The 23,420-nt window shown below is 40.5% G+C and overlaps 1 protein-coding gene across 1 annotated transcript in view; it reads right to left on the bottom strand.

Moving 5' to 3' along the window:
* The window catches only part of ufm1 (ubiquitin-fold modifier 1), a 37,896-nt gene extending 16,358 nt beyond the window's left edge, over window positions 1-21,538 (bottom strand). Inside the window, exons 1-3 of the mRNA XM_043692117.1 lie at window positions 21,436-21,538; window positions 20,926-20,982; window positions 16,387-16,444 (exon numbers count right to left, since the gene is read on the bottom strand). Coding sequence (XP_043548052.1) covers window positions 16,387-16,444; window positions 20,926-20,982; window positions 21,436-21,437 — 117 coding nt within the window. The 5' untranslated portion in view covers window positions 21,438-21,538. The remainder of the gene's footprint in view (window positions 1-16,386; window positions 16,445-20,925; window positions 20,983-21,435) is intronic.
* Window positions 21,539-23,420: the final 1,882 nt, after the last annotated feature.

The raw sequence follows: 23,420 nt of genomic DNA, 5'->3' as shown, positions 1-23,420 counted from the left end.
TAGAACTGGAAACACTGTTTATTTGTTTCTTTCCTCCTTCATACTGATAAAACCATGTTCTGGAAAGAAAGGAAAATACGACACACACTGAAACTCTTGAATAAACCAGAAACTGCCAGAAATTCTGAGCAGTATAATTGAAAGGAAGAATACTGCTGGTCAATGATGCTTCATCAGAAAGTTTCAAAGTGGCATTTGAGGTCATAGTCACAGAGCACTGAAATAGCTGTCCAACTCATCTGTTCCAACCAGATATCTGAATCTGACCTATCCCATTTCCCAGCATTTGGTCCCTGTCCCTCTAAATACTTCCTATTCAGATACCCAAACAGATGCCTTTTTAAATGCAGTAATTGTACCTGCCTCCACCACTTCCTCTGGCAGCTCATTCCATACACACAACACCGATTGCATGAAAAAGTTGCCCCTCAGGTCCTTTTTAAAATTTCCCCCTCTCATCTGAAACCTATTCCCTTTAGTTTTGGACTGGGAAAAAGATCTTGGCTATTCACCCTATTTATGCTCATGATATTATAAACCTCTATGTTCAGGATTTTACTCAAACAAGGTTTTGGAGCTTTATACAAGCCAGAGTTTATTTCTGGCTGTAAATCTAAATTAAAACTTACATATAGTAAGCAGACCTTATGCCATGCCAGTTCTATCAATTTGTGCCAGCTGGAGTGATCAGGTGGTGACTGGAAGAAGAATCAGAAACAATACTGAAAAGCTTCCTTACCCAACGAGTGATTAGAATTTCAAGCAAACTATCTGATTGGTTAATGGATATGGATTCAGCAGGCAGCTAGAATTGGATTGCAGAGATATGTGGAAAGAACTGGGGAATTGAACTGGTTTGCATCTCAAAAGGACAGACTTGACAAGCCAAATGACCATGTTGTCAGTTATACGGTTCTACAATTAAATGATGCCAGGCAGCTTCAGAAATCTGCTCTTCACAGAGCAAAACTTTACACTGTTTTAAGATTTATTTCAGGCACCAAGTCATTAGTTCAGTTCAACATACCCCATTGGCGCAAATCCAGAGTGCCAAAATTGAGACAGCTGTCTCACAGACTAGTCAAGCAATGGCATGACAGTCACATGCATGGAACCATATTTTAAAGACAATGTCCCAGCCACCACCATCACCATCCATGGTGAATGTTCGACATGACCAACAGGGTCAACCTCTCTATCAACTGCAAGGAATACCTTATGGGTAGATTTCCTCAGGAGATGATTGCACAGTAGTTTCCAGTTGGGAGGGAGTGGCCCTTTATTCAACATTGACTCTGGACACCATGATGTCTCATGGTTTCAATTTATACATGGGCAAGGAAACTGCCTGCTGATTACCACATACCATCCTCCCTCCCTCGACACTCCTCCATGTTGAACAACACTTGAAGGAAGTACTGAGGGTGGCAAGGGCACAAAACGTACTCTGGTGGGGGATTTCAATGCCCACCATCAAGAATGGCTTAACAATAACACCACTGATCGATCTGGCTGGGTCCAAAAGGCCATAGCTGCTTGACTGGGTCTGCAGTAGGTGGTGAGAGAACCAACAAAAAGAACAAACATATTTGCCCTTATCCCCACTTATTTACCTATTACATCTGTCCACGGCAATATCAGTAAATCTGACCACTGCACGGTCTTTGTGGAGAGGAAGTCTCAACTATACTCCATCATGTGAGGCACTGTGTTAAATTGGACAGAGATTGAATAGTTCTAGCAATTCAAGACTGGACAATAAGATACATTGTGCCAACAACAGCAGCAGAGTCAGATACATAACACAATCTGAAACCTCATGGCCTGGCATACCGCTGACTTAACCAGTACCAACAAGCCAGGTGATCAACCCTAAATTAATGGAGAGTGCAGGAGGGCATGTCAGGAGCAGCATCAGACATACCTAAAAATGACTTGTCAACCCAGTGAAGCTACCAAACAGGGCTATTTGCATGCTAAATAGCATAAGGAGCAAGTGATAGAGCTGTGCAATCTCACAATCAATGAAACACATGTAAGCTCTGCAGTCCTGCCATATCCATTTGTGAAAGATGGTGGACAACTCACTAGATAGCCCAATCGCCAATGATGGCTGAGGAAACACATTAATCCCAAGGTAAGCTGAAGCATTTGCAACAATCTTCAGACAGAAGTGCCCAATAGGTGATCCGTTTCAGCCTTCTCCAGTTGTTCACAGCATCATAAATGTCAGTCTTCAGTCAATTTGATTCACTCCACCAGACAGCAAGAAACAGCTAGAGGCACTGCATCCTGCAAAGGTTATGGGCCCTGATAACATTTCAGCAATAATACAGAAGACTTGTGCTCCAGAACATGCTCTTAGCCAAGCTGCCCCAGCAGGGCTACAATACTGGCATCGAGCAAACAATGGGGAAAATTGCCCAGGTATGTTCTGCACACCAGAAGTAGGACAAATCTAATCCTACCAATTACCACTTCAGCAGTTTGCTCTCAATCATCAGTATGACTGAAGGTGTCATTAAGTAGCACATGCTCAACAATAACCTGCTTCGTGATGTCCAATTTAGGCAATGTCAGGACCACTCAGCTCCTCACCTCATTACAGCCTTGTTTTAAACATGGACAAAAAGAGCTGAATTCCAGGTGAGGAGAGAGTGCCAATCCTTGACATTAAGGCTGCATGCAACCAAGTATAGCATCAAGGAGCCCTCACAAAACGAATTAATGGGAACCTAGAGGAAAACGCTCTGCAGTCATACCTGGCACATTAGAAGATGGTTGTGACTGTTGGAGGATAGTCAATACAGTTACAGGACATCTCTGCAAGAGATCCCCAGGACCTAGATTCAACCATCTTCAGCTACTTCATCAATGACCTTCCATCCACCAGACAGCCAGAAGTGGGGATGTTTGCAAATGATTGCACAATGCTCTGCATCATTATGACTCCTCAGATTCTGAAGCAGTCCATGTTCAAATGCAAAAAGACCAGGGCAATACACGGGTTAGAGCTGAAAAGTGGCAGGTAGCATTTGCACCACATAAATGCCTGGCAATGACCATCTTCAATAAAAGAAAATCTAACATAGCCCTCTGACATTCAATGGATCTACTGTCACTGAATCCCCCGTGACCAACATTCTGGGGGTTATCATCGACCAAAAACTGAACTAGATTTGCCATACAAACACAGTGGCTGTAAAAGCAGGTCACAGGTCATGAATATTGCAGCATGTAACTCACGTCCTGACTCCTGACAGCCAAGCCATCGTCTATAAGTCACAACTCAGGTGTGTGACAGTGCCTGGTTGACTGCAGCTCAATACCATTCAAGAACCTTGCCACCGTCCAGGACAAAGCAGCCCACCTGATTTGTCCCCATCTACAAAAATCCATTCTCTCCACCACTGATCAGTACAGTGTGCGCACAAGCTCTAAGATGCATAGCAGAAATTTGAACACCCCTAGACAGCATCTTCTAAATCCATGACCATTTCCATCTAGAAGGACAATGGCAGCAGATACAGAGGAATATTGCCACTTACAAATTTCCCGGCAAGTCACTCGCCACTCTGACTTGGAAATATATCACTGTTCCTTCACTATTGCTACATCAACATCCTGGAATGCCTCCCAAATAGAATTGTGGGTTTAACTGCAAGACATGGACTGAATCCCCCGTGACCACCACCTTCACATGGGCAATTAGGGTCAGGCAATAATGTTGGTCTGCCAGTGATGCTCACGTCCCATGACTGAATTTTAGAAAGTGTGATTGTAGTACAAATCCATTTTTTAAGATTACATTCTTGCTGTCAGAGAAGCTTACATGCCTCTATGCAAATATAGTACCCTAGAAGCAAAAACAGAATTTAATCCCAGTCTCACTACATTTTTTGATAAGGTCACTGCTGTCAGCTTGAAACAAGCCTGCACCATCACAGATAAGTAAGAGCTCAAATTAAGCCAGAATCAGACACAGGCTGGCAAAATACTCTACCTTTTCTTCAAGATAATTTAATCAGGTAGGCACACTTAGGGCAAAATAATTCCAAGGAACAACATAAAAACACTTAATAAATGATCTCCTATACTGATCATCTGTTTCTGAAATACCCAAGTTCTTTGAACACAAAAGCAGTATCTTCTGAAATTAGCTTATGCCAATTAATAATTCTGAGTGCACATTGAGAATGCATCCTCATCTTTCTCATATAATTGATGCTCTTGATGATCACTGTATTGTGGACATTCTACTTAAAGTACATATTTTTAAAGAAGAAATACTCTGCTCATTATGACATTTATTTAAACAAGATCTCGACTGCAGTACATCACAGTAACTGGGTAAATAGCAATATGCAATCCAAGTGGGAAGGATTTAGGTGCAACATGAGACTATTAATTATATGTTTTGAACAGACAGACAGTCATAACTCCAAATAAGCTAGATATTCATTATTTACAAATTCACTTTTGTTCCAATGCTGCCAGATCAAGATTGTTTCTAACTACCAATACAAATCAGGCTGAATCCATCTCAACAATTTCAATTCAAAATAAATGATCAAATTGAAACAAAGACTGTTTACTCACAAATGATCAAACTCTTTGAAATCTAGAAGAGTTATTAAGTTGTTTTTGAATCCCTCCTATATTTCAATGTAGATATCAAATTATAGGATTTGTAATTTATTCAGTGAAACCTGTCCAGTTCTGGGATTGAACGTTTTTGAAGACGACTGAAATTGTTAGTCACAATGACATTTACTTTTGCATTTACTCGTGCAGAATTGGGCGCAATTTTAATTAAGTTGATTTGATTTTTTAAAAATGTAGTCTAAAAGAACTGTTCTCTCGATGCAAAATATATGAATTTTGAAATCAAATGATTGTCAGAGATGAACTGACATCACTACTTCACATCTTGAAATTAGTCATGTCTGCAAAGTCTTTGCCACAAATAGTTGCCTTCTTGCATAATCTAAATAATATTGTTCTGACAAGTCATGAAGTGAGACAAGGTAATCTTAAGTAATAAATGTGACAGATCTGGAAATTTTTTTCCAAGGATATAAAGGCTCATTGCAAATTTTATTTCCTCTCTATGGCAGTTAATGAAGCCAAAATGGTAACAGCTGTGATAAACCAGAACGCCAGAAATAAAGAAAAGCAGAAATTGCTGGAGAAACTCTGTAGGCAAGGTAGCATGTGTGAAGGGAAAACAGTTACCATTTTAAGTCCAGAACTTCAGAAAGCCAGTGCCAACTTGAAAGCAATCAAGCTTCCAACCTCTTGCTGCCTCCTTCTCTTTCCTCTTTCACTTTTACTGTGCCCTGCATGCCCAACTTTTGTGCTCTGTTTTCTTGCTCTCTAGAAGAAGTCAGTTGCTTCTATTTGCCATTCAAAATCTTACCTTAACTTGCTTAAACTTAAAATTCTGCTAAATATAATTTCAAAATAGCTTGGAATTACACAAAATAAATAGTTAATTGTAAGTTATCTTCACAGAATTGTTCAAAGAATCACCATTTCTCATTAATCATGTCAGAAAGCAATACTTATGGTTATCTTCCAGTGAGGCTATAACATAAGAGAAGGATCTTGATGCAAGTTTACCTGATTTCATCACATCATCAGTGAGCCTCTGGTGAAGCAGTGAGTTATAACCTGCTTTCTTTTTATGTGCTTAGGTTTCCTTAGGTTGATGATGTCATTTCCTGTTCTTTTTCTCGGAGGATATTAAATGGGGTCCAAGTCGATGCGTTTGTTGATAAGAGTTTCGGTTGGAATGTCATGCTTCCAGAAATTCTCGCCATGTCCCTTTTTGGCTTGTCCTAGGATGGATCTGTTGGCCCAGTTGAAGTGGTGTCCTTCCTCATCTGTACGTCAGGATAATAATGATAGTGGGTCATATCTTTTTGTGACTAGTTGGTGTTCATGTATCCTGGTGGCTAGTGTTCTGCCTGTTTGTCCAATGTAGTGCTTGTTACAGTTCTTGCAAGGTATTCTGTAAATGACGTTTCTTTTGCTTGTTGTCTTTACAGGGTCTTTTCAGTTTATTAGCTGCTATTTTAGTGTGTTGGTGGGTGTGTGGGCTACCAAGAGTAGTCTGGCAGTCATTTTTAAGATGTAGGGGAGAGTGGCTAAGGTTTCTGGATGTGTTTTATCTGCTTTTTGGGGTTTGTTGCTGAGAAATCAACGGACTATGTCTATTGGGTACCTGTTCAACCCAAACAGACATACGCACGAGAATTCCTAGAAGCATGGCATTCTGACCGCAACTCTATCAACAAACACATCAACTTGGACCCCATTTACCACCCTCTGAGAAAAAGAACAGGAAATGACATCACCACAGGAAATTACATCACCAACCTAAACACAAATAGAAAGCAGGTCATACCACCACTGCTTCACCAGAGTTTCACTGATGATGTTACCTAGTATGGTGACGAAACATCTGAAAACAAACCTTCTAGCGAGCAAACTTACATCCAGAACCTCAAACTGAGCTACAAATCTTCTCAAAACCCGCTACCCTTGTATTGTATTTGGAGTCTTGCTCGGCAATCAAAATTGCAGTGGGGGAGCATTTAGGGAACAGTGATCAGAATTCTGTAAGCTTCAAGATAATTATCGCTAAGAATAAGACTGATCTTCAGACAAATGTGCTAAATTGGGAATGACTAGTCGCAACAGCATTAGGCAGGACATGGAGAAATTATACTGCGAAAGGCTGTTTAAGGGTAAATCCACATCCAACAAGTGGAAGTCTTTTAAAAGGGCAGTTGATCAGAGTTTAGAACCAGCATGTCTCTGAGAGGATGAAAGGTAAGGATGTTAAGATTCAGGAACCTTGGATGAAAAGAGATATTGAAAGTTTAGTCAAAAAGAGAAAGGAATCAAATGTAAGGTTTAATGAAATCAGTCAAGGCCCTCGAGGAATTTAAAGGATGTAGGAAAGAAATTAAACAAAGATTTAGGAGGGCTAAAAGGGAATATGAAATGCCCTTGGTAAGTAGGGTTAAGGATAATCCCAAGTCAGTTTTACCATATTAGGAGCAAGTGGATAGCTAGGAAAGGGTAGGCCCACTAAAGGAATTTATGCATGGAGCCAGAGAAGCTTTTACTGAGCAGTTCATTATGGTATTCACTAAGGAGAGGGAAATGGATAATGTTAACATTAGGGATGGGTATGTTGATATTCTTGGGCATGTTCTTATTAAGGAGGTGGTGGTGTTAGGTGTCTTGAAAAGCATTAAGGTAAATATGTCTCCAGCACCTAATGGCATCTATGCCAAGATACTTGGAGTCAAGGGATCTTGACAGAAATCTTTGCATCCTTTTTAGCCACAAGTGAGACTCTGGAAGTCTGGAGAATAGGCAATGCTGTTCTTTCATTTAAGAAGGACAACAAGAATAATCCAGGAAATTACAGCCTGCTGAATGTTACATCAGTAGTAGGGGAATTACTGGAGAAGGTTCTAAGGGCCAGGATTTACTCACATTTGGAAAAGAATGGATGTTTTAGGAATAGTCAGCATGGCTTTATTCAGGGAAGATCTTGTCTTACAAATTTAATGAGTTTTTCACGGAAGTGACGAAAATGATTGATGAAGGTAGGGCATACTTTCTACATGGGCTTTACTGAATCATTTGACAAGGTCTCTCATTGTAGGCTGGTCCAAAAGATTAAATCACATGGGATCCACGATGATTTGGTAGGTTGGATACAAAGAAGACAGAAAATAGTTGTAGAGATCTGTGACAAGCGATGTTCCTCAAGGATCAGTATAAGGACCTGTTATTTGTATGTTATATAAACAATTTGGATGAAAACATTGGTGGTCTGCTTAGTAAATTTCAGATGACATGAATATTGGAGGAGTTGTGAAGAGTGAGGAATATGGTCAAAGCATACAGTAGGATATAGTTTCAATTGGAAAGCTGGGTAGAGAAATGGCAGATGGAACTTAATCCAGACAAGTGAGAGGTGATACGTTTTGGGAGATAAATTGCAAGAGTTACAGTCAATGGTAGGACCCTTAGGAGCATTGATATATATAGAGATCTTGCCGTGCAAGTACATTGTTCCCTGGAAGAGACGACACAAGTGAATCAGGCAGTGAAAAAAAGGCATTGCCAAGCTTGCCTTCATCAGTCAGGGAGCTGAGTATAGAACTTGGCAAGTCATGTTGCAACTGTATAAATTTACTTTTGGTCACATTTGGAGTATCATGTATATTTCTGGTTGGCACATTATAGGAAGAGGCTTTGGAGAGGATATCAATGAGGATGATGCCTTGGTTGGAGTGTATTAACTATATAGAACATTACAGCGCAGTACAGGCCCTTCCGCCCTTGATGTTGCACCAACCTGCGAAACCAATCTGAATCTCATCCAACCTGTACTATTCCATTTTCATCCATATGTTTATCCAGTGACTATTTAAATGCCCTTAAAGTTGGCGAGACTACAACTGTTGCAGGCAGGGCATTCCATGCCCTTACTACTCTCTGAGTAAAGAAACTACCTCTGACCACTGTCCAATATCTATTGCCCTTCATAGAGTCATAAAGTCATAGAGATGTTTCAATTTAAAATTATGTCCCCTTGTGCTAGCCATCACCGAGGAAAAAGGCGCTCACTGTCCACCGTATCTAATACTCTGAACATCTTATATGTCCCAATTAAGTCACCTCTCAACCTTCCTTCTCTCTAAAGAAAACAGCTTCAGGTCCTTCAACCTTTCCTTATAGGTCCTTCCTTCCACTTCAGGCAACATCCTGGTAAATCTCCTCTGCATCTTTTTTCAAAGCTTCGACATCCTTCCTATAATGCGGCAACCAGAACTGTATGCAATACTCCAAATGTGGCCACACCAGAATTTCGTATAACCCCAGCATGACCTCATCCCTCCGAAACTCAATCACCCTACCAAGAAAAGCTAACACACCGTATGTTTTCTTAACAACCCTATCAACCTGGGTGGCAACTTTCAGGGATCTATGTACATGGACACCGAGAGCTCTCTCTGCTCATCCACACTGGAATCTTACCCTTAAACCCAGTACCCTGTATTCCTGTTACTCCTTCCAAACCTGAATCACCTAATTTTTCCGCATTAAACTCCATTTGCCACCTCTCAGCCCAACTCTGCAGCTGATCTATGTCCTTCTGTAAGCTATAACATGTTCCGGCACTGTCCACAACTCCATCGACCTTAGTGTCATCTGCAAATTTACTAACCCACCCTTCTATGCTCTCATCCAGGTCATTTATAAAAACGACAAACAGCAGTGGCCCCAAAACAGATCTTTGCGGTACACCTCTAGTAACAGAACTCCAGTTTGAATATTTCCCATCAACCACCACCCTCTGTCTTCTATCATCTAGCCAATTTCTGATCCAAACGGCAAAATCATCCTCAATCCCATACCTCTGTATTTTCTGCAATAGCCTACCCTAGGGGACCTTATCAAATGCCTTACTGAAATTTATATACACATCAACCACTTCAACCTCATCCACCTGTTTGGTCACTTTCTCAAAGAACTCAATAAGGTTTGTGTTGCACGACCTACCCTTCACAAAACCATGTTGACTATCCCTCATCAAATTATTCCTTTCTAAATGATTAAAAATCCTCTTATAATCCTTTCCAACACTTTACCCACAACCGAAGTAAGGCTCACTGGTCTGTAAGTACCAGGGTTGCCTTTATTCCCCTTCTTGAACAAGGGGCCAACATTTGCTATCCTCTAGTCTTCTGGTCCATTCCTGTAGACAACAACAACATAAAGATCAAAGCCAAAAGTTCTGCAATCTCCTCCCGAGTTTCTCAGAGAATCCTAGGATAAATCCCATCCGGCCCAGAAATTATCTATTTTCACATTCTCCAGAATTGCTAACACCTCTCCTCCTTATGAGTTTAATCCTGTCTAGTCTAACAGCTTGTCGCTCAGTATTCTCCTTGTCAACATTGTCTTTTCTCAGTGTGAATACTGATGAAAAATATTCATCTCGCGCCTCTCCCATCTCCTTGGACTGCATGCACAACTTCCAACTACTGTCCTTGACTGGCCCTAATCTTACTTTAGCCATTCTTTTATTCCTGGCATACCTATAGAAAGCTTTAGGGTTCTCCTTGATTTTACCTGCCAAAGACTTAACCTCCTCCCCTGGCTCTTTTTCGTGCTTCCTTTAGGTCCTTCCTGGCTAACTTGTAACTGTCAAGTGCCGTAACTGAGTCTTCACGCCTCATCCTCACATAAGCCTCCATCTTTCTCTTGACAATAAATTCAACTTCTTTAGTAAACTACGGCTCCCTCGCTCGACCACTTCCTCCCTGCCAGAAGGATATATACTTATCAAGGACACACAGTAGCTGTTTCTTGAACAAGGTCCACATTTCAATTGTGCCCATCCCCTGCAGTTTCCTTCCCCATCCAATGCATCCTAAATCTTGCCTAATCACATCATAATTTCCCCCAACTATTACATGCCTATCCCTTTCCACTGCTAAAGTAAACATAATCAAATTATCATCACTATCACCGAAGTGGTCACTTACCTCTAAATCTAACACCTGGCCTGGTTCATTACCCAGTACCAAATCCAATGTGGCCTCACCTCTTGTTGCCTATCTACATACCATGTCAGGAAACCCTCCTGCACACATTGGACAAAAACTGGCCCATCTAAAGTATTAGAACTACAGCTTTTCCAGTCAATATTTGGAAAGTTAAGGAGAGGTTGGACAAACTTGGGATTGTTTTCACCAGAGCATCACAGGCTGAGGGGCAAATTATGATAAGACCATGATAGGGTGGACAGTCAGACTATTTTTCCCAGGGTGTAAATGTCAAATACAAGGGGACATAGGTTTAATGTGAGAGGGAGAAAATTTAAAGGAGATTGGCAAGACAAGTTCTTTTTTAAACAAAAGATGATAAGTGCTTGGAATGTGCAACTAGGGAAGGTAATAGAAGCAACGTTTAAGAAGTATTTAGAAAGACACATGAACAGGCACGGAATAGAGGACAGATGGGATCAGGGATCAGTTGAGAAATGGCAACATTTTAAACTTTGCATACACAGTTTGTGAAGTACATGTTACTTTTGTGATAGAAGTTCACAATTTATATTCCATATTAAAATTTCTTCATTGAAGAATCTTCAAAACCATACCTTGATAAAATGGAATTTTGAACTAATATGCACCATTCTACTCTTGAATTTTCCTCTCAATCTTATCTTCCACATTGCCAAAAACATAATTTTAATTTTCTTTTAAATTAATAACAATCCTATTATTTTATCTTTGAAACATTCACTGGTCTAGAGATGTCTCAACAATTTGATTTATTTAAAGGCTCCCTTTTAGCAACTTACCTGACTCAAGCAGTAAAGCACAGTCAGTCAAGTTGATTTTTAAAAATGATTCAAAATATCTTTGTTTAAAAAGAAAACCTTAATGCCTTTTTCAACATTCTCATGAAGCATAGGCTTTTTAATTTCCAAATAGTCAGTACTCTGTTTAAATTAACCTATTTTAACTTGTTCCACTTTAACGGTCAGGTGATATGGCCTGCATTCACATTTTGAATTAAAATAAAACGTCGGGTCTTGGATGGGGTCACATCACTCAATTGATATATTTTAAAGTAACATCTTCCAATCAGCCTCCCCAGTCAATGCCAACCTTACCTCAACCCCATCTCTCCAATTTGCGACTCATGTCTGCAACCTACAATTTGAAACTATTCTTCCTGCTCTCTCTACTCATCTCATGAACCCTCAGTCACAGGCTTAGGAGCAAGAAACAGCAAGGGGACAGGTCAGCAATTTGCAGAGCCACCTCACTGGAGAGTTGGCGAGCTAGAGATTCAGCATGCTGGATAGGCAGCAATTCTAACAAGTCACTTCAATGCATTCCAATTATATATATTAAATTAACTTAACTTGAAAGTAATTTCACTTAAAGATTTAGTAATGTTAAGTATTTCTAATTACTGATATAATGTTTTAATGATTTTTATGATGAGAAAAGGCCTACAGAACCTAACAGGAGCTTTTACATTGGATTTTTCCATTACAACCAATTAGTGTAATGTTTTCATTTGAAGTTGCTGTTTTCAGAAATACTACTACAGCTTTAAGCAAGAAATGACTATAGTTACAAAAGGGATAATATAACTGGCAGTGGCTTGTAGCATTTTCTAATTGTTTCATTTGCATTTATACCACCACCTACTCCAAAGCAATAAGTACTGGCCTAGACAGTGACACCCAAATCACATGAACAAATATATTTAAAACAATCGCAGGTCAGATTTTATTTCCATCCATAAATGCCATCAAGCAGGATATGTTGAGTCACCTTCATGAGAACTGAATGACTTTTCAGAGGGAAGTTAAGAGTATGGAGTCACATCTGACCACAACCAGCATGCTTACTGGTGTACAAGGACACCTCCAGGTCTCATTTCACATTCACTTCTTTCAATGCCCTGTTTGAAATCATTGACTGGAAAACAGCAACAGATTACAGCGAACAGAATACACAACTTTAACGTTTGTTAGTGATGATAACCCAATTGTACACTCAGGTTAAAACCTTATGGTTCAAAGACACCCACAGATCTTTAAACCGTTTACTCTTTTCCTCCTCTGTACTGGAAGCTATTCTCTGTCAAGTTTGCACACGTGTGAATGCACAAGAGCATTCAAGCGACTACATGAAGGACAGACATTGGATAAAACCATAACACTATGAGAAATAGGAAGAGGAGCAGGTTGTTCAGCCACTCAAGCCTGCTCCACCATTAAATAGGATCATGACTGATCCAACATTCCTCGTGTCTACTTTCCAGCCTTTTCCCAGCAATCCTTGATTCCCCTACTGATCAAGAATCTATTTTGGTTTTAAAAGTATACGAGGTCCCCATAACTCCCTCTGGTGAGGAGTCCCAAAACCCACAATCCTCTGAGAAATTCCTCCTTAGCTCAGTCTTAAATTGATGCCATTTTATTCCGAGACAATGTCCTCTGGTCCAAGACTCTTCCATGTTGGGAAACATCCTTCGGCATTAATCCTGTCAAGCCCCTTCAGAATCCGACATGCTTCAATGAGATCACCTGTCATCCTGCTAAACTCCAGTGAGTAGAGTCCTAACTTGTTTAGCCTTTCTTTATTAAAAATACCTCCATACCAAGGATCATCGAAGAGAACCTTTGCTGAATCGTCTCCAAACAAAAATTACCATTAAAAAAGGGGCGAAAACTCCTCACAATACTCCAGACATGGTCTCACCAGCATCTTAAACAGTTGCAGAAAGACTTCCCTATTCTTATATTCCAAGTGAAATAAGGATCAACATTCCATTACCATTTCTGATTACCCATTGCACCTGTGTGTTAGCTTTCTGTGCTTCAAGTCTCTTTGTGTTGCACTTTTCTCCAACATCTCAGTTTAAGTAATGCTGCTCTTTTGTTTCCCTTTCCACAATGACTACCTTCATATTTTCCCACATTATACTCCTTTTTCTTGCCAACATTTGCCCACTTACTCAACCTATCAATGTCTTGGTGTAACCTGTTGATACACCTTTCACAGCATGGCTGTCCACCTACTTTTGTGTTGTCTGCAAATCTGACTACAGCACATTCACTTCTTTCCTCCAAGTCATTTACAAATATTGTCAACAGTTTGTGGTCCCAGGACTGATCCCACTGGAATACCATTGGCTACAGGTTGCCAAAAAGAACCCCTTATTTTCAAAACTGAAAAAACACATCTGACAAGCATGCTGAATCTCTAGTTTGCCAACTCTGCAGTGGACAGACACTCCAACTCCAACTCACTGTTTCCTACCCATTAGCCAAATCTCTATCTATGTCAATATTTTAAGTCCAACACCCTGGAGGTCTCAAGCTTTAACCTTCGGTGAGGTATCTTGTGAAACATCTACTGGAAGTCCAACTACAACGCATCTATTGGCTCCTCTCTATCTATTTTGGTTGTGATTTCCTTCATAATTGATTCCAACATTTTCCCAACAAATAAATGTCATGTCTTGATTATTCTCAATTAGCAGATAACAAAATCACACAGATTTTTGAGGTGAAAATCAGTGTGAGAAATTGTGCCCATAGTCAGGGAGAGTGTTGGTTCTGTGGGATAGGGAGAGGAGTTGGGTCAGTTATACCTAGTTTACAGTCTCTTCATTCTACAGGAAGCCAGGAGTGATGGGAAGTTTGAATTACTTTAATACTTCATGTTTCCTGCTCTAACACACAGTTGGGGACTGGCTTAGAGGATTCCACTCACCAGGTTTCAACTTCATGGAAAGATCCTGCAAGGTCATTTGCATCAGGACAACCGTATTGTTCTGATGAGTAACTACTTTTTAAGCAATTGAATGGGATTAATTAATTGACTGGGTAGATATTATGAGGAAACAGATGGGACTGGTATAGAAACAGCTACAAGATCAAATTTTTGCTGTCACTGCACGGTCTCTGACAGGCTCTGCATATAAATTAGCAATCTATTCAGAAACACAGATGATTTAATGGTGCTTTTGTGGTGCAGTGGTAGAGTCTTAACCAGGACGAGTTCAAGTCCCACCTGATCTAAAGGTGTGACACAATATATCTGGACAAGTTGATTTTAAAATTAAAAAATGCTGAGTTCTTAACAGCTGATTTATATAAAAAAGACAAAGTAGTTAATAAATTCAATCCACAGAAAAAAAATAGCCTTGGATAGCATTTCACTGAAATGCCTTGAATCCAAATTGGCATCAACTGCCATCGAAGTTGCTGCAGAGACCATCTTCCTACCAGAAGGTCGAGGACAGCATCTCCTTACGTGATCCAGTGATGCTTCTATCAAATACCTCGGAAAGTTTCAAATATTCTGTCAGAACATTGTGTATAAGAGTTGGGATGTCACATTGTAGCTGTACATTAGTGAAGCCACTTTTAAAACACTGCATGCTATTCTGGTTGCCCTCCTATAGGAAGAATTTTGTAAAACTTGAGAGGGTGCAGAAAATATTTATTTGCTTACTTAGGGGACTGGAGGGCTTGAGTTATAGGGAGAAGCTGACTAGGCTATGGCTTTTTTTTTGTGAAGTGTCAGAGGCTGAGAGGTGACCTTATATTAATTTATAATATGATGAGCAGCATAGATAGGGTAAATAGCCTAGGTCCTTTTCCTTGGGTGGAAACTAGAGGGCATAAGTGCAAGGTGAAAGGGGCACGATTTAAAAAGATTCTAGGGGGTAACTTTTTCACACAGAGGATGCTGTGTGTATGGAATGAGCTGCCAGAGGAAGTGGTGGAGGCAAGTGCAATTACTACATTTAAAAGGCATCTGGATGGGTACATGAATAGAAAGTGTTTAGAGGGATATGAGTCAAATGCTAGCAAATGGGACAAGGTGAGGTTTGGATGTCTGGTGGGCATGGGTGAGCTCGACCAAACTGTCTGTTTCCATGCAGTATGACTCTATTAACTGTGCTACATAAGGTGAGGTGGTAAAGGTAATTTCCATCGCCATGTTAATGTCTTTATGCATTATTTATCTCACATCTAGAACAGTATCTCCACATTTCAGATATATCTGAACTAAATCTTCCTGGTCAGGCTTACAGACAGTGTTTCTAGGGCTTCATTTTGAAATTCGGTGAAAAAGTAGATTCAATTTTCACTTCAGCTATTTCTATCTGTACGAAACACAATTTAAAAATCTTAAATCCTAAAAGTCAGTGTTATGAAAATTACTTTGGAACTCAGGACTATAAGCACAAGCACCCTGCATTGAATACATAGAGCATAGAATAGTATGGCACAGTACAGGCCCTTCAGCCCACAAAGTTGTGCTGAGCATTTATCTTAATCTAAGATCAACCTAACCTATACACCCCTCAATTTACTGCCATTCATGTGCATGTGCAAGTCTGTAATGTCTCTGACTGTACTACCTCTGCAAGCAGTGCATTCCGTGCACTCACCACTCTCTGGTGCACGCACGCACAATAATTATCAAGTAAGTACCAGATAACATTCTTCACCCAGTACATCATGACTACATGTTTGCCTCAAAAGCAGTGCTGTTATTTTAAAAATTGCTGTACTGCTGTACCGCAGTTAGTCCAAACTTTACAAACACCATTGCTATACACTGTGGTTTTGCTTATAACAAATTAAAGTATAGACTGAAAATTATTTGGTATAAAACAATGTGATCATGGGTGCCATTTCTATGGATTTGAAATTAAACAATTCTCATAAAGAGCTTCTACAGACGCAATGGTTTTCTCCTGTACTACACAATTCGATAACTCTACTATGCAGTCTAATGTACTTACCTCTTCTGCTGCAAACTTCAAAACAGCTGTGAAAGGTGTGACTTCAGGCACACTCAATCTGAAACACAATGATGTATACGGTCTTACCACCAGAACATGACTACATTTCAATTTCTTATTCAATAACCTGGACTAAGACATTTTACAGATGAAAATCGGAAAGAGGGGAAACATTTATAATAACAGAATGATAACAATCTTTATTCATTAGTTTAAAATGACTAAACATAATATAAGAATAAATAGTGGAATTCCTGAAGAAGGGCATGTGCCCGAAACGTCGAATCTTCTGTTCCCTAGATGCTGCCTGACCTGCTGTGCTGTTCCAGCAATAAAGTTTCAGCTTTGATCTCCAGCGTCTGCAGACCTCACTTTCTCCTAGAACATTATTTCAACAAGATACTACACACTGCAGCACAGAGGAACAACAAAGAACAGAGGAAAATCACCAAGTGTATTCAAAATGAACAGATACCTAATGAACACAGTCTGCCAATTTCTCAGCAATAAACCCAAACAAGCAGACAAAACATGTCCAGAAACCCTAGCCAATCTCCCCTGCATCAAAGACATCTCGAAAATGACTGCCAGACTACTCAGACCTCTTGACATTGCAGTAGCCCACAAACTCACCAACACGCTAAAACAGCAACTAATGAACTTGACAGACAACAAGCAAAACACATTGACTTGGATCCCATTTACCATCCCCTGAGAAAAAGAACAGGAATTGACACCACCACAGCAAATGACATCACCAACCCAAGGAAACCTAAACATAAGGAAAAGTGGGCCATGCCACCAGTGCCTTTGATGATGTTACCTAGTATGGTGATGAAACGTCTGAAAATGAACCTTCCAGCTCAGCGAGCAAACTTAAGAGTCATGGAAGATGTCATCAGCAGCACAAGCAAGTGGCACTTGCTCAGCACTGAAGCAATGACTTCATCATTGATGCTCAGTCTGAACTCATTACAACTTTGGTCTAAACATGAAGAAATTAAAACTCCAGAGATGAAGAAAGGGCAACCGCCCTGAAGTGCAAGGCAGCATTTGACATGAATGGCACCAAGGAGCACACAGTAAACATGAATCATGGGAAAACTTTCCACTGGTTGGAATCAAACCTAGCACACAGGATGATGATTGTGGTTGTTGATGGACAATCATCTCAGTCCCAGGTCATCAATACAAGAGTTTTTCAGGGCAGTGTCCTGAGCTCAACCATCCTTAACTGCTTTGTTAATGACCTTCCCTCCATCATAAGGTCAGAAGTGGGGAAATATGATGATTGCACAATACTCAGCATCATTTTCAAGTCCTCAGATAGTTACACCTCACTAGGGTAGCACACTGGAAATCAAGTTCGGCTCTTCCCGATGTTATCACAAAGTTAAAACATTTATCAAAGTAAACAAGAATTTCCCAATTTACCTGGTCTTTTAGACTGAGGTCTTGGACCACGTTGCTGTTCCTAACAAGAATTTTTTATTACTAATAAATAAATTCTAGCTACAGGAAACAATTATGAACTGTTGACATAAAATGTTAAAACTGTAATCTCTAAACACAGATAGAGACAGACAAAACACATTGGTGCAATGGTTGGACAATTTGGTTGGGTAACAATTCAATGGCCTGTTCCACAGGGTTTACTGAAATTATCCTTTTGCTTGCACAGACTTGATGTCCTTCAGTCCATCCTCACAGAAGGTATAGGTGATATGCTCACCACTTGTAAAACCTGACTTCCTGGGTGAAAGCAACAGCTTACAGCAACTAGTGGGAGAAGATAACTATCTTCCTTCAGCTATTATCTACTGCAGAGAAACATCATCTCCCCTTCCAGAAATATTATTCACATCTACAAACTGTTGAGCTCCCCAGGAACTAACCACATAGTTGTTGGCAAGCAGAAGACATTTAACATCCACATCTGGTCAAAGTTCACCATAAGCTATTTATTGCAGGATAAATCTTATTTTGTACACATCCCCCAGTGCCAGCCTGTCTGCAATCCTTGAACAAAACATCAGTGTAAACATCACTTACAATCAGTTTTGGTAACTTCCTTTAAAAAGGGTAGCAATCCATTCCACAATCCTCAAAACAGTCCTTTATCTCCTTTCAGCCAGAACAACAGCAAAATAAAAAGATGTAGTCTTTACAAAATACTGAAGCAGCTTGTGTTTATCTGCAGCAACTTGAATATCATCTAATAAGAAGTGACATGTCATAACGTCAAATATTGAATCTAACTATTCCCCCATCTATTCAATACTGTGTCTAAAAGAGGTCAGACGCTAGGAATATTGTGGAGAGTAGCTCATGCTCTGTTTCTCCAATTCTGGATTAGAGTGGTGCTGGAAAAGCACAGCAGTTCAGGCAGCATCCGAGAAGCAGGAAAATCGACGTTTCAGGCAAAAGCCCTTCATCAGGAATAGAGGGCTGTATTCCTGATGAAGGGCTTTTGTCCGAAACGTCGATTTTCCTGCTCCTCGGATGCTGCCTGAACTGCTGTGCTTTTCCAGCACCACTCTAATCCAGAATCTGGTTTCCAGCATCTGCAGTCATTGTTTTTACCTCTGTTTCCCCAATGTCTATCTACCAATTACAAGGCACAAATCAGGAATGTGGTGGAATATTCTTCACTTCTCTGTTTGAGCACAGGCCCTACAACATTCAAGGGGCTTAAAACCTTCCTGGACAATGTAGCCCACTGTCTCACTGTCCACTGTCTTCAACCTTCACTCCCTTCACCAGTGACATATAGTGACAGCAGTGTACGCCATTTTATAACACGCACTGCAGCGATACACCAAGGATCCTCCTACAGCATCTTTCAAACCCATGACATTGACTGCCTAGAAGTGGACAGAAAATGCATTGGAACACCATCTCTGTAAGTTTCCATCTAATCCACACAGATTCCTGACTTACAAGAATAAGGGCATTTCTTCAATGTCTTGAAATGCGGAGATAATTTTACGATTCTTTTCTGAATCGGATAACATGAATTTTTCATAATTTTGATGGTCTAACTTTTTTCAGATCTAACAACTTAAAAGATTTCTCTTTCAAACTCACCTCGCTTGAAAGCTTTCCAGACTAATGGTCACTTCTGCCAAAGATACTGGTTCCCTGAACTGATACTCATGCTAAAAGAAATCATTTTCCCTTTGAACAAAAAACTTGTTTCCTTCTGAACTGTCAAAACAAAACCAATAGCTTTTATCTGTTAGCTTTGCTTGTCAAACTCTAAAGTATGAACATCTCTATTAACAGGACAGAGGTTTCTCCCAGGCACTTAACAGCAGTCATATGTTTTCTTGAAACTGTGTGCCAGATTCCGCTTTATAGTATGTTGTACCATCATCACTGTCAGGTTACCTGTACATAACTCTCAAACGACTTGTTGTCTATTGGTTCTCATCTCTACTAAAACTGCTTTGACATCCTTGTTTCCTGACTTAGGTCACCCCTCTTCTGTGCTAAAAAGACCATTTACAGTCACCTCTCTACCTCTGTCAAGTTTGTTTCCTAAATGTCACATTCAGGTGCCAATCTATGCTATTCAGTAACCATATCTCTGTAATAGTTGTCAGATCACACTGATTTGCAATACCAGTTCATCAGTTTTGTTGCAGTTGCTGCATGCATTCAAGTTCGAAGGTGAATATCACAAATATTACATTTAATAAAAGTAGTAACTAAAATAATGAATCTTTTCCACATTTAACTATCAATGACAAGTATTTTTAAAACCACCTCAAATGATTAGAACATAGAAAAGTACAGCACAGAACAGGACCTTTGGCCCACAATGTTGTGCCGAGGTTTAATCCTAATGTAAAAAAAAACTTAACCTACACACCCCTCAACTCACTGCTCTCCATGTGCCTGTCCAGCATTCGCTTAAATGTCCCTAATCACGCTTCCACGACCACTGCTGGCAACGCATTCCATGCATTCACAACTCTCTGCGTAAAGAACCTACCTCTGATGTCTCCTCCATACCTTTCGCCTAATATCTTAAAACTATGACCCCTCGTACCCGTCAATCCTGCCCTGGGGAAGAGTCTCTGGCTACTGAAACTATCTATTCCTTCATTATCTTGTATACCTTATATAGAATAGTGGAGCAGGTTTGATGGACTGAGTGATTCACTTGGCTGAAGTGAGGACTGCAGATGCTGGAGATTAGAGTTGAGTGTGGGGTGCTGAAAGAGCACAGCAGGTCAGGCAGCATCCATGGAGCAGAAGAATAGACTCTTCAGGCAGAAGCTTTTCATCAGGAATGAGGCAGGGAGCCTAGGCACCCAGCCTCATTCCTGATGAAGGACTTTTGCCTAAAACGTCGATTCTCCTGCTCCTCGGATGCTGCCTGACCTGCTGCGCTTTTCCTGTACCACACTCTTGACCCTGAATGATTCACTTCTCGAATCCTATCGCTTGTGATCATGCATTAAAATGATGAAAAAGTGTTCCAGGCCACGAAGTACCAGCTCTCAGAGACTATTCTTAGCCATACTAACTTACACTTTGTAAGGTAACTTTGGATCCGATGTCAACGTGATTTTAAATGTGACCTTTGACCTGAGAAAAAGCATATAATTAGTGAGCCTCCACCAGCTGTTCAGTCACAATATTACTTATTAAAACAAATAATAACCTAACCAACCAACATAAAATGAGTTACATATATAAAGGTGCTGGTATCAGTGTTTATCTGTGATTATGAACTGTTTTAAGCAGTATCAAACTTGGAACAGGAGACAGGTGGAAGGGGAAGGGGGCATCAATGGGCAATGTCAACACCAAAATGACTAACAGGGGTTAATACCCTGCAAATCCCTGATAGTGTACCAGCAAGTGGCACAGGACAGGGTTACTTTTTATATTAAAGACTGAGTGACATCCAACGAGTCAAAGCCCCATGTCCACACGCCCCCCCAATCCCTCAAGATTATTTCCTCCTTGTTTCCTCACATGCCCGCGCCCTGGCTCCCCGCCTGTCGCCCACCGCCCTCTCACCCCTCCCCCACTCACATTATTCTCCTCCTCAATTGTTCCCGAGCGCCCTCTGACCCGGAAATGGCAGCGCTATCCCACGTCACCGCATCTAGCGAGGACCCCGGCAACTGTCGCTGTCTACACCACTGCCCAACAGAAACTGCGCGTTTTCGGGGAATCAAGTCAAAATAAAAGTCACCCATTTAAGTGACTTTAATTTTTATCATTATTAATATTCGGTTCGTTTTGCGGTGCTGCCATACTCTTCCCTCAGCACCCATATTTAGCAGGCGCCTGTTGGACATCTAGCACAAGAGATGTCAAGTGGAGCTTGTCATAGTTACAATTTGCTGAGTGTTCTTGCTGCAGGGTTTACTTGTTCACTTTAAATTACCTGTTTGAAAGTTTATTTGTAAAAATCAAGGCTATTCCAATTCTTGGGTTCTATACCTCCAGTTTACCTCACTCCCCATTGCTGTTTTGTGTCACATTTTTCTCTCCTGGTCCTTTGAGCAGGAGGTGGGGGCAATTGGTATCATTGGTCTCATCACAACCTGACAGTAAAGTCAGCCATCTGCTTGTTGATTTACTCCAACTCCTCACTATCAAACTTCTTCATCCAAAGAAAACTCTCATGCAAGGTGACCAGATATTCAAAATCTGGAAGCCTTACTGCAACTGTACAAGGTGCTGGTGAGGCCATGTCTGGAGAACTCTGAGCAGTTTTGGTCCCTTTATTTAAGGAAAGATGTCATTTCATTGGAAGCAGTTCAGAGAAGTTTCATTAAGATGATCCCTGGTATGGTGGGATTGTCTTATGAGCAAAGACTAAACAGCTTAGGATACCACTCACTGGAGTTTAGAAGCATCGCAGGTGACCTCATTGAAACTTTATAGGATTTTTAATGAGTTTTACAGGGTAAACACTGAAAGGATGCTTCCCTTCTGGTGAGAGTCTAGGTTCAGAGGGCATAGTGTTAGATTAAAGGGGCAGCAATTTAAGACTGAGATGAAGAGGGTTGTGAGTCTTTGGAACCCCTTCCTGCAGAGATCTGTGGGGGCAGGATGCTTGTGTATGTTTAAGGTTGACCTACCTTAGGGGAATTAAGGGTTATGGGGTAAGAACAGGAAAGTGAATCTGAGGAATGTTGGATCAGCTATGATCCTGTTATAAGGTGAAGTACACTCAAGGGGCCACATATGCGAATCATATTCCTATTTCTTCTGCTCTAATGGTCTTCATTTTAACTGGATTTGACTACAACTGCTATATACTGTATCGAGTTTTAGTGTTTATTTTCTACAATCCAGCTCCATTCTTCCTTTTTTTCTCAAACACTCATACTGCTTACTTGTAGGGAATACATCAGCTGCTATTGTAAGCATAGGTCTCATAGTCCTATGTCTTAGAAAGATAAGTTACAGAAGGAGATCATTCAGCACATCATATTTGCATTGGTTCTTCATAGACTTATTCAATTAATCTTACATCCTGTTCTTCCCCTTTCACTCTGTAAATGTTCCCCCTTTATATAGTTATTCTATTCCATTTTGGAATGCTACTCCACTATTCTTTGAGTAGTGCATTCGGTTTTATAACAGCTCAGTTCTTTTTCCTTTCTGTTCATTATATCTTTCAGACTTGCAGGGGTTTAGCCATTACATGAATGCTAAAATTGCACAGTTCTGCTCCTTCACCTCCTCGATCAATCTGAAGACCATTACGACATTGTTCAATTGTTCATGATATAAATTCTTGGATGAATGTAAATGAAAAATAGAAAAGCAGGTTATTATCTGAATGGTAATAGATTGGGAAAAGGGGAGGTGTAACAAGACCTGGGAGTCAGCTTACACCAGTCACTGAAAGTAAGCTTTCAGGTGCGACAGGGAATGAAGAAGTCAAATGGTAAGTTGGCTTTCATAGTGAGGATTCAAGTGCAGGGACTGGGATGCGTTGCTAAAGGGCTCCGGCCCGAACCATGATTTTCCTGCTCCTCAGATGCTGCCTGACCTCTGAC

The sequence above is a fragment of the Chiloscyllium plagiosum genome, chromosome 6, assembly GCF_004010195.1.
Source record: "Chiloscyllium plagiosum isolate BGI_BamShark_2017 chromosome 6, ASM401019v2, whole genome shotgun sequence".
Lineage (NCBI taxonomy): Eukaryota > Metazoa > Chordata > Chondrichthyes > Orectolobiformes > Hemiscylliidae > Chiloscyllium > Chiloscyllium plagiosum.
This window is presented reverse-complemented; position numbering and strand designations above follow the sequence as displayed.